This window comes from Parasteatoda tepidariorum, chromosome 4 (assembly GCF_043381705.1).
Source record: "Parasteatoda tepidariorum isolate YZ-2023 chromosome 4, CAS_Ptep_4.0, whole genome shotgun sequence".
Lineage (NCBI taxonomy): Eukaryota > Metazoa > Arthropoda > Arachnida > Araneae > Theridiidae > Parasteatoda > Parasteatoda tepidariorum.
The window spans coordinates 14,245,742-14,258,511 of NC_092207.1; the positions used below are offsets into that span (position 1 = coordinate 14,245,742).

Sequence of the window (12,770 nt, forward strand, 5' to 3'; positions counted from 1 at the left end):
AAATTTTGAGCTTCAGCGAGAAAAAAAAAATAGTAATGAATATAGAATAGTATGTTATGTTTTGGTAATGTTTTTAACCCAAACCGTGGAAAATATTTAATGGTCGTTAAACTGTAATATTGTGCAATATTCTACTACCATAACAAGATGTTCATCAAGTAGAATATTATTGGTGTGCAATTTCAGCTTTCTTGCACGATAGTATAGCAGAACTAGAACGGAAACAGAACGCTTAAATTTTTTAAATTTAGCCAGTTTTATGGTTGGAAGTGCCTAACAGCTGTAGTTCGATGTTGTAGGTTCAGCTCTTTGTAGGGCTGTGCAGGGCGTCATATGAGTCATGATGACATGAAATTTTGACAACAGACTTAGCTGCTCCTTATCTTAGACTTACCATAAAAAGTTTAAAATTATAATATGGAACAAAATCACTATGGTGAAGAGATATTCTGATATTAAAAATCATTAATTTTATTTTAATTTAAGAAACTGAAAAAGTAGAATTAAATTAATAAATTGAAACACCGTTGCACACTTACCATATTGAAATGAATATTTTTTTTTTTAATTATAAGAAGAGAAATCCCACTAACTTATAGTAATTATATTCAAAGTTTAGTTAAGTGTTATTACTATTTAAAAGTAAACTAAAAATTATTTATAAATAAAAAGTGTTTTTAATTTTAACTCATTGTGTTATTTTTATCTGACGAGTGCACCTTCAAACCTCGTGCTCCCCCCCTGATCTCGGGGGTGTTACAGTCTGTCTATGGAACTAACTCCCCTCTCCATTCGTCTGGTATAGTGGCGGTGACTATTGTTACGAGGTTTAATTATTTCTTGTAAGGGCTTTAAGTCAATATTTAAGCAGGTTTTAGCTCGAGTCAGAGGGAGAAAGGGAACCAGGGGAAAGAGAAGCTCCCCTCTTTTACTGTTTCTTGTTGCCATAGCAGCAGACGTCCTCAGACTTTGTGGCGAGGGAAGTTCTTTCCATAGACAAACTATATTTACTCCACTGACAACAGACGCAGCGAACCAAGCAAAAATAATTTATCAAACAAAAGATAGATATTTATTTATTCAATAGACTCCAACAGGTGTCGAAGCCTACATTGAAAAAACGTTTTCATTTATAAAGAGGGCATTTGTCTGCAAAATACTGGGGGAGTTTAATTATGCTTGTACTTCAATTTTAAAGAAGTAGATCAAACGAAAGTGCTTATTTTTCAAACACGCGTCTTAAAGTAGCTGTAGCAATCCCAAATATGTAATATTTTGTAATCTTATCTGAATTTTTTAGTTAAACAACTTTCATCTCACCTTATAACGTAACATCGTACAACTGTTGCGTCAATCTTCTTTCTGCAACTTATCTCTTACAAGATGTCCCTCATCCGACTGATAAGAACCTAAATAGCGTATATACTCGTCATTTCAACATACATTTAAGCTATCGATGTTTGAGAAATCAAAGGGAGGAAGAATGATCAAAGAATAGAAAACTGATTTACTTCGTTTTATTATACACTATTCAATAAACATTTTATTTATTTTTGTATGCTATACACAAAAATTGTTAAACTCTTACTCGCGTACCATGGAAAATTAAAAAAACTGGCAAACAAATTAAAAAGAATACAAATATTTTAACGTTCGCAACTTTTAGAGAAAAATTAAGGTTAAGATAAATTAACTTAAAACATGTATATTTAAAAACTAAAGTCAAAATTAAGCGTAAACATTATCTGTAGAATTTTGCGTGTAACTTTTTGCTTTAGTAAATATGAATTGGCTTATTTTTTTTGTAAACATAAATTTTAACGGTCTTCGGGTCTAAATAAAGAACTAATGACAATGTTATTTCGCTAATTACACGGTATTGCTTTTTCTTTTTAAAAAATTTCCTATCTTTTTAAAAATTACCACTGTTTCATTATGCGATTTTGAATATAAATATTGTTAAGTTTTGCTCAATTTACAGCACGTTTTTCACCGAAGTCAAATATCACTGGTAGCGATCAGTGAGCTAGTGCTTGGCTAGTTTGATCAGCCAGCGAAGGCACTGAGGGTGTGTGGTATCGGTCCTCGTTAAACTGTTTGATCGCAAAGTGCTCAACTTTGCGCGCAGATCGACGGGCTACCAAAGAGGAGAAGCCATTCCCTCTGCAGAGGATCAAAATTACAACCTTCGGATCATCCTTAGGAATGTTTCCAAAACCGTCAACAAAAGCCCATTGTGCTGCTCTTGTGCGACGTAAATAAAGTACTATTACTAATACTAAAGTGCATTTTTACCCATCTCTGTTAACTCACAGCAATTAGTTTTTGATACGTATAACACAGTGCCGCAATGGCTCGCTTTCCAATCAGGTGAACCGGGTTCGAATCCCAGCGATGGCTGGTCGATACGAATTCCGCATCCGCTTTGAATCGACCACAGTCCTGTCGTAAAATATCCCCAGTGGTAGACGAATCAGTCCCCTTGCTGTCATGCTAACCGTGGAAGGTTTTCGTGATTTTCGTCGCCATGTAACGGTAACACAGGTTAGTTCCGTCAAAAAGTCCTTTACGAAGACAAATTTCTCCCAATATTGGATCGAAGAGTTTCTTTGTCTTTTTGAATTGGTTTTAAAATTACAAGGCTGCGGAATTGAACATTAGTACCCACAAAATTGGGTCGACTGTTCGACGTCCGTTTTTTTTTTTTTTTTTTTTTTTTTTTTTTTTTTTTTTTTTTTTTNTTTTTTTTTTTTTTTTTTTTTTTTTTTTTTTCGTTTTAAAAAAATATTTCTTGTCAAGCGTTTGTTCGGTTTTGTCCTGTTTCATTTCCAAATCCGACTTTTCCGAATTTTTCAGTAGAAAAGTGCTGCTGTTTTAAAATTAATTAATTTTTAACCCTTTTCTTAGAGGTCAAGAAAGTTGCGGAATCACCACCAGCAATGGAGATTTGAGCAATGTGAACACCCATAAAATGGCTGGCTTAGTGACCCATGCCTTCAAGGAAGAGGATCTGGCAAAACTGAAAGGTAACTTGGGTATTGGTCACACAAGGTACTCCACAGCCGGAGGAACGCAACACTTGAATACGCAGCCGTTCGTCGTTCATACGAAGCATGGAGTTCTTGCTATAGCCCATAATGGTGAACTAGTCAATGCTCCACAGCTTCGCAGAGAAGTGAGTTCTTTTAACTCTGTAATTTTTTTTTTGTTTACTATTTTTACAATCTCAGGAATATTGATTTAATGTTGAACCGTGATATCGGTTCCTTGAACCATAGTACGGTGTTAATAAGGTGTTTATTTGCACCATGTTACTGTTCAGGTGAGGCTATAGTAACGTGCAATTACGTTTAAGGAGTCTGATAATATGATTTATTTGAGTACCATGTTAAAGTTCTGCAAATTTGAATGATATTATGGTTCAATACACTCCTAATTTTCAAAGAGTTTGCTAACAAGCCCTGTGATTTGTATGCTTTTTTTAAGCTCAGTTTTGTGTTGTTCCTTTATCTAAAAACGTAATAATTTTCATGTTGTTATTATAATTTGGTTCTGACTGGTGCAAGATAATCTTGCACTAGGTAGTTCTGGGAAATTTGAGCTATTCTTTTTACCACAATTTTTATTTTGTGTAATTCTTTTAGAAAAATTTTGTTTTGCTCTATTTTTACATTCTTTTGCACTTTTTCATTGACGACAAGTTTTTCGAGCGTTATTCTTTTCAGAAGCTATTTTTCTTCTTGTAAGTTTTTGCACAAAATTGTGCTATTATTTTATTTTTAATTGAAAATTTATTGTTTAATGCTACTTATCTCCACACTTCTGTGATTTTGCTTCATTTTAATCAGGGTTCTAAATTAACAAGTCTTTTCTTTCAGATTATTGAGAAAGGCGTTGGCTTGTCAACAGAATCGGACAGTGAACTTATGGTTCAGATCCTGTGCATGCCACCCCCAGAACCAAACAATGAATGTGAAGGAAAACCAGATTGGCCAGCCAGGATAAAAAATCTTATGAGTCGTACAAAAACCTCTTATGCTCTACTTATAATGAATGGTGACACAATTTATGCTGTTAGAGACCCATATGGTAACCGACCTTTATGCATTGGAAAACTGGTGCCACCAAGGGGCTCATTGGGTTAGTTTAATTAGTGTTGTTCCTTTTGTATATGATTTTCCATTATTTAATACTTGATTTTAAGCCTAAACTAGATTGCTCAGTTGCGTGATATAGTCTAGAATTTAATGCATGAAAGAATACAATTTAATTCATCAAGTTATACAGATTTGGTAAGTACATCTGTAAAATGTGATTGTTGCAGCACTGTAGCATGTTTATTTCATATTCCAAACACAAAATTATGTATAAATCTACTCTTATTAACCAAATGAATGAATATTTTCGATCGGGGTAGCCTGATCGGTAGGACGCTGGGCCCATGTCCGAGAGTTCGAGCTCCGCCAGCCGAAGATTCCTCGTGTAGCAAATGGTGACTGATGCACGTTAAATCTGTGGAGTCGCAAAGTCCTCCGTGTTCCCATAACAAATAAATACCACTGGGGGTACTGAATTGGAGATTGATCGTTCTCTGATTCAGGTCAAAATTATGATCTGTGGATGAATGAATGGATGTATGGATGGGTCTGCCCTATGAACGGGTGGGACGTATGGGTGTGGCAGAAGTTGAATTCTTGGCCTTAGATGGCGCCACTAGAAAACAAGATCAATCGCACTCCTCTGTCTTAACAGGCATACGTCAACAACAACAATGAATATTTTATTAAATAAATCTTTAAAACTAAATATTAGGATATTTCATTTAGTAACTGTTTGTTATAGATAATAGATTTAATTTTTTTAATCCCAACAAAAAATATTTTTGGTCTTGAGAATGGTTATGCAATTTGAATAATTGCTTTTTATATACCTTGAGATATATTTTATTATTATTTTCATATTTTCTGTTTAGTTTCTACACTTTTGAATAAATATTTTTGACAGTATTTTAAGGAGTTTTTCACTATATTATATCAGCATTTATTAAAAAATATTTTTCACTAGAAATTTAAATAATGATCATATTTCTCTGTTTCATTGAAATTATTAATATCACATAAAAAATGTTGAAGGTTTGGTTTAAATATATGTGTGTTTGTTTAAGTAAATACTTTTCTTAAGAACTTTCTAAATATTAAATTTAATTAATCGCATATAAGTTTGTTTCTTGAAAATTAGTGTTGCTCATTGTGCTTTAGTTTAGTTTTTCTTTAGCGTTGCCATTTAATTTGCTATTATGCTTAAATTTATTTTGCTTTGATTTTTATGTTTTTTGCTTTATTTTTATTTATTTATTTGCTGCCTTGCCATGTTTTATTGCTATAATTAAAGTGTTTGATTCCAAAACCAGATATGAGATTTTCCAGTAATTTTTTTAGAAAAAGAGGAAAAGATTTTGTGCATGCATGTTTTTTTTTTGTTGATTAATATCCACCTTTACTAAGCAGTTTTTTCACACAACTGCTTAGTGGAGGTGGATAATAATCAATGTCTTAAAATATACTAACAAATTTGTTAGTATAGAGTCATTAATCGTGCACTATTTTAGTATTTTTTTTCTAATTGAGTCACATGTCTGTAAGACCAATTATGTCCCACTGTTCTTCTTAAAAAAAGAAGAAAAAAAATTATGAAGGGAACTTTTTGCTGTGTCAAAAAAAAATCCAATAAATCCACAGCCCAGAATTTTTTTTCTAATTTCTCTGTTGCTAGGCAACCAAGAAAACTTTTGTAAAACCCTTTGATTTTCCCTGTTGATCATATCCCCATATGGTTGCTAAGCAACAGACTTGTCTCAGAAGAATTTTCTCTGGAATATCTTAGTTAGCTCCTAGACCTGAAAATAACCACTCATCTCAACAACAATAACAAAAAAAAAGAAAGTGATTTAAATTAAAGAAGCAACTGGTGGCTTTTTAATCTTTTAATGATAAAAGTAAAATAACGCAGAAAGATTCTAGAATTTTTATTAAAATATTCTTCATCGCCATTCAAAATTTTGATCCTTCTGAATCTATCAATTTGTGATGGAAAGATTTATTTGGAAGGAGAGTTCTTTAACAATTTACTCGTATATATTTCAAAGTTGTAATGTATGCATTAAATGTATTTTGCCTCCTCAAATATTTGAAAATGATGTTTGGTATGTTTAACTAAATTTTGTCATATATTTATATTATTTTTATTGTTGAATTAACTTTTTGTAGTGGTAAATTGTTTCTAATATGATTTTTATTTAAAAAATATAATTTAATAAAAGCAAAAAGTAGGATCTATCAATATCGTTCACAGATTCGTTAGGTTTGAGGAAAAAGCGGCTACTTAATTATTAAACTACTGGCCACTGGTAACTGACAAGAAATTTAAAATTTTCATGTCTAGTAGTTCTCATGTCTATTTAACTCGAGAGTGTTGTAACTCAGATACAGGATGCTAACCATATGCCTTGAAATTTAATTTCCTCCTTTAAAAATCGTGCAAAATTTTTGAAAATAGTAGAGGTTGGTTTAGAAACAAACACTCTAATTATGACACAATAAATGCTTATGTTTGCTTTGCTTTAATGCATTTTATTTTTGCATCCAAATTTTAGAAGATGAATTAATTAATAATAGAGACGGCAGTCTACAAAATGGAAATGGAACAGAAGATTATTCACTTAAAAATCAGTGTGGTATAACATAAGAGGTTGATTTAAATTACACTAACCATTGCATGATTTTTCTTGCTTTGTTTTTCATAAAATACTACTAACTGCATGCATTTGTATTGGTCTTAAATTGATGTTAAGGAAATAAAGTGACTTAAATTTGTACCAATCGATAATATGTGATATCAGATATCTTTTTTATTTAGTAAAGTGATGAATTTTTTTCTTTGTAACCATGTTATTAAACTATTATTTAACTATTTCATTGTTATTTAAAACTCACATGAAAGGTTTGATAGGTGAAATAAATTTTGAATTCTAGTAGATGTTGGGGTTGTAAAAAGGGAAAAAATTATTTTGTTTAGAAAGGTACTTTAACTAACTTGGTTTTTTAGACTTTATTGTGATATTTCAGAATTTATTAATCCTTTGATGCAGATGAAATGCCAGTACCGCTTTTATATATCTTTTTTGATGCTCCAATTACAAACAAAAATCTATTTTGATATTTTTTAATTATTAAAAACAGTCTAATAGTTACTAAAATTTTTTTGTCCAACTATCAGAATTATATTTGCACTAAAATCTGAAAATGTAGTATGAAATGTAGTATTTTTCCATTCATATTCAAAAATATATCAATAATTGATTTGTTAAATTAAATATATTCCAGTGATAAATAACTGTTTCTCTTAGATCTAAATAAGGGCAAATAAATGAAAATTTTTGTTTGTAAGTGAGCCTTGTTTGAAAAATTTTACCTTTAAAAAAAAAAAAAAAATGCTGCATTTTATAACCATAATTTATAGAAATGCTTAAGATGCTAAATATAATATTTTTATATTTTTCACTTATTTTGACCTAAAATAATACAAAATAATAAAAAAAGTATGAAAAATATGTTTAATAAAAATTCTGCTTCAAAGGTTTAAGCCAATAATAATCACATTCATTATGCATTTCTAATTGTGATATTAAGTTAAATTTGTTATAGCTTATTAATTTTAAATAATATTAAGCTCAAAATCAAAATGAATTTTTCTAATACAGTCAGAGGTACAAAATACATGCTCTAGAAGAAAACATTTCATCCAGGAAGTGTTTAATTTTATCATTGCAAGCCATAGTGCTGAAGCCATCAACATTTTAATGCATTTTCAGATTAAAATAATTTGGGAAAATAAAATTTAAAATAAATTTTTTTAAGTATTTTAATATAAATTGGGAAATATTACAATTATGAATAGAAATATATAATGTAAGGATTGGATTATATACTTCTAATTTTTTAAAATAGGTTTATAGGAGTTGTGTTAAAGTTATAATTCTGTATAAAAATATATAATATAAGAATAATTATTTTATAATAGTATATTTCAAACTAAGATAAATGTTCATGTGAAATTTTTTGATTAATATAAAATTCCTATTGTTTCTAAGGTTTTTATTTTGTAATTTTTTTCCTAAATCTTTTAATTCAGTCGCTATCACTTATGAATTGAGTTTTCAAATATCTTTCAAAAACCTTGTTTTAATTAAATCTCTGAGATTTTATTAATATTTCCGTTAGAATTGGAGTCAATCTATCAAAATACAAATTAGTGACAGATATATGCCCATATTTCTGTTATTTAGGAATAGCGATAAATAAAATAGTACCTATTTGATGATTTTATTTACAGTAAATTTGAATTTAATACATTTAGCTGTAATTTTAATTTAGCTGTGTTAAAAGACTAAAGTAGATACATTTTCTATGTTTTGTGAAAGATAACAAATTAAAAAATATTTTAATTTTTTTCTTTTTTTATTGAATAAATTTTATTTATTAGATAATTTTAAGTTACATTTGAGCAAAAAAATTTCAGATTTTCCAAGTTAAGCTTACCTTACATAAAGCACTTGTAGCAATAAATTTTTTTTTATCAAGTTTAGCTGTTGAATGACTCATATAATTTAATATTTTAATTATCTAAAATTTCAGTTATAATTTTTTATATTCGATTTCTAAATTATAATTTGATGTACAAGTTTCAATAAAAGTATTTGAAAAATAGCTGAACTTAATGTTTTGTGTTTATTTTATTGTAGTAATTAGTAAAATTTATCAATTATTTTATATTTTGCTTTGTCCTTTGTTGTAATCAATAAACATTTCTCCTCTGCTTTTGTTTTTATCTTGTTGCCAGCTTAGAGTTCCTCTATTAATGATTGTTTTTATGTTGTAAAAGCAGCTAAAGGTTTACGAAAAAATGGTGAGCAGTCTAACCTAGCAAATGGACATACTTTTCGCAATGGCGTTAGTCATCGAAATGGTATACAAAAGTTCTTATTATAACTAGGTCTTAATTGCATGCTAATTTGTAAAATTCCTATTGAAATCTATATCTGTTGATGAATTATTTCAATTTTTTTATAGATGAATTTTGAATAAACAAATTAATTTTTTCATTTTATATAAATTATTTACATTACTTATTATTATTTTTGCATGCTTCAAAAAATTACATAAATTAAAACATCATAAATTTTTTCATTTAAGATGTGACTAATAGTGGTAGTTAAAATTATAAATTCAGAAAAATCAAAAACTTTTAAATTTGGCAGGTTTCTGGCTCATTTTATAACTGTTTTTATTCAAATTTCAAAAAAAAAAATTTGAAAGCCCTTTGTCGCCTTAAAGTAAGCAAATAATGTTGAAAATCTTTAGTCTATAGTTATTACAGTTTATAGTATAATTATTAAATGAGTTAGAGTATAAAAGTTTTAAGAAAATCTAGGAACTTTACTTGCCTAAGCATTTACAATTCTATTATAAAACGTTTTTGCTGTCCTTAATGTTAAAATTCAATTTCAATATTCTAGTAATCTTGACTTCTCAAAAGAAAAACTCTTAGGTCAAGCAACAAACTCTTCTAGTAATCTTGATTCTAGTAATCTTGACTAAAATTCTAGTAATCTTGACTTCTCAAAAGAAAAACTCTTAGGTCAAGCAACAAACGAGGAATGAATTTACTTTAATTAAAAAATTTATGAAATTAACACGTATTTAAAAATAATAATTAATAAAAAGTTAAAATTAGAATGAAATTATCAAAATTAAGAAGTATATAAGTTTAGTTTGCCTTGCTTTTTGTAATCCTTGTATACATTTGCCCTTTGCTTGTGCTTTTTTTTTAATGTTGCTTGCTTAGCATACATGTAATAATGCTTGTTTTCATGTCCCTAAAAGCAGCCAAAGATTTGAAAAAGAAAGATGTGAAGTCTAAACCAACTAATGAATATGATACCTTACAGAATGCTTTTTGTCATTTGAATGGTATATGAGAGTTCATGTTCTAATTTTTGTGTAAAAATAATAGATTATAATAAATTTAAGAATAATAAATTTTTAAGTATTAATAATAGTTTATTAAAAATTATATTTGTCTGTAGTTATAGCTTTGTTGAATTATTGTAACTTGTAAGGTATTTCAATTTATTTAAGAGGTAGTTAATTTTTGATTATGCATTATTTTTTTGAATTGTTCAAATTCTATGTTGTTCAAATGGTATATGAGAGTTCATGTTATAATTTTTGTATAAAAATAATAGATTATAATAAATTTAAGAATAATAAATTTTTAAGTATTTATAATAGTTTATTAAAAATTTTATTTGTCTGTAGTTATAGCTTTGTTGAATTATTGTAACTCGTAAGGTATTTCAATTTATTTAAGAAGTAGTTAATTTTTTATTGCGCATTATTTTTTTGAATTGTTCAAATTTGAAACCCATTTATACTGTGAATTTATTTATAATTATTAGAGTGAATTATTAAACTTTGAGAGATATTTTTGTGACAATTTATTTGCAATCTGTTGTTGAAGTATTCAAGTTTGATAATAATAATAATAAGAGTAAATTTGTTAATTCAATACAATACAATAAAAGTAAGAAATAAACAAACATGAAACAAATAAAGTCTCTTTTCAATCTATAGTCCATGTCAGCAACTACAGAATTGAGTTTATATATTACGACAGATATAAGAAAATAGAATTTTAAAAAAAGAATACACATACACAATGGAAACATAAAATATAAATTATATAATTATTTTATTTATTTATTCATGAAATTACTAACTATATCTTGCAGATGATGATGAAAGTGAACTAGAAGGTTATGTCGTATCATCGGAATCTTGTGCTTTCCCTTCTGTCGCAGGACGACTGGTTCGTGAAGTCGAGCCTGGTGAGATTGTTGAGATAACGAAAAAGGGTATTCGATCCATATGCATTCTTCCCAGACCAAAAGGGAGCAGCAATCCAGCATTTTGTATTTTTGAATATGTTTATTTTGCAAGACCAGACAGCATGATGGAAGGTTTGTAAATCACTACTATCTCCTCATTAAATTCCATATAACTTGCTAACATATTTGTTATATTACAATACAAGATACTTTATTATATATATACCTGCCAAGTCTCCTGTTTTTGACGAAGACTCCTGCATTTTATGACTATCTCCTGTTTACCTGCATTTTTAGCAAAAATTTTAAAAAAAATTTTTTTTGGCGATAAAATATCTGCTGATGGCAAAAGTACTTCTCTTATACCTCAACAGATGGTGTTACTGCCAGTACTCCAGTATATTGAGTGTTAATAGTTTAAGTAATTATAAATAAAGGTTTAAATAAATCTTTAGATTATATGATTTATATACATATTTTTTACTTTTCATAAATATTTGTGCTTATATTTCCAATTTTGAACTTCTCTTTTCGACTTACATGATGTATCAAAGCACTCATAGCCTAAAAAAATGTCGATAGTAAAAACTGCATTTTATTTCTCCAACGTTGGCAAGTAAGTATATATTTCAAATACATTATCAGCTTGTTATATAGAGAATGTCAGATATAGATAAATTAAATCTCAGTCCATCTAGATAGTGAATTAAAATAGACATTTAATAATAATGGAAACACTAACATTTAAGTAATTTAGTAAAATTTTTAAATCATTTTAGTAGAATTTTTAAATCATTGTATTCTGAACTGTATTCTGAACATATTGTTTTTTTTTTCTTTGAAGAGACATAAAATGCTACAAATTCAAATGCGTGATACAATGCAATGAGGAGTTATTTTTATGCAAACGAATTTAATATTTTTTACTTCTAATTTTTAACAATAACTATTTGTTAATTACTATTATAGGTCAAATGGTGTACACAGCAAGAATGGAATGTGGTAGACAGCTTGCAATACAAGCTCCTATTGAAGCAGATGTTGTAAGTGCAGTACCAGAATCTGCAACTCCAGCTGCAATTGGATATGCAGAACAAGTTAGTATTCATTTGTTTTAAGCTTTTATTTTTATGTAGTACTTATATATTCTTTATTAGCACTGCCCTATTTAAGTATAAAATAGATGCCAGATAGGAAGATTAGGTTAACAAATTACATGACAAAAATAATTCAGCTGAGCTATATATTCTTCATTGGTGCATTTGTATTTTTCTATTCCAGTTTATTCAGTTTTTGAAATTCATAGCTGGTTTTGAATAAGACATGGCTTTTAAGATATGGTACAGCTTAAAATTATGAAAATGTTTTTCTTACATGTGTTTATTACTGTGATACAATACAATGAAGAGCCAAACTGCACAATACAAGTTTAAAATTAATGTATTCTCTGGAGAGTGTTTTATTTCTTAGTATTTTTTTTTCCAAAATATTTTTTAAAATAGCATGTTCTGATAGTGATCTTTGAAAAGAAAGATGTCATTTTTGCTCACTTGCTTTCCAAACACTACATGCTGACTGTTAACATTTAAAGGTGTAAGTTATAAAATAATGATATTAAAAAAATAATTAATTAATTAATAAAATACTAGCTATACGTGTATTTACTCACATAACAAGTATTTCAGACATACATTAATGCATTTATTTGAGTGAAATCAATGTATGCCACTTTTGCAAGATTTTAATACTTTACAATGACATACATATATCATGCTATATTGCAGATGTATTAAATAAGACTCAATTTTAACATCATATTTTTTAA

At 28.3% G+C, this 12,770-nt stretch overlaps 1 protein-coding gene across 10 annotated transcripts in view; it reads left to right on the forward strand.

Annotated features, from left to right (window-relative positions):
- LOC107441410 (amidophosphoribosyltransferase) overlaps nt 1–12,770 on the forward strand; it is a 29,947-nt gene that overhangs the window by 11,975 nt on the left and 5,202 nt on the right. Inside the window, exons 2-8 of one of the 10 annotated variants that reach the window (XM_016054652.3) lie at nt 2,908–3,175; nt 3,879–4,140; nt 6,653–6,733; nt 8,941–9,024; nt 9,942–10,028; nt 10,850–11,077; nt 11,915–12,042. In XM_016054652.3, the coding sequence (XP_015910138.1) occupies nt 2,908–3,175; nt 3,879–4,140; nt 6,653–6,733; nt 8,941–9,024; nt 9,942–10,028; nt 10,850–11,077; nt 11,915–12,042 (1,138 nt within the window). The remainder of the gene's footprint in view (nt 1–2,907; nt 3,176–3,878; nt 4,141–6,652; nt 6,734–8,940; nt 9,025–9,941; nt 10,029–10,849; nt 11,078–11,914; nt 12,043–12,770) is intronic. The other 9 variants (XM_016054654.3, XM_016054653.3, XM_016054655.3 and 6 more) reach the window with 9 other exon arrangements.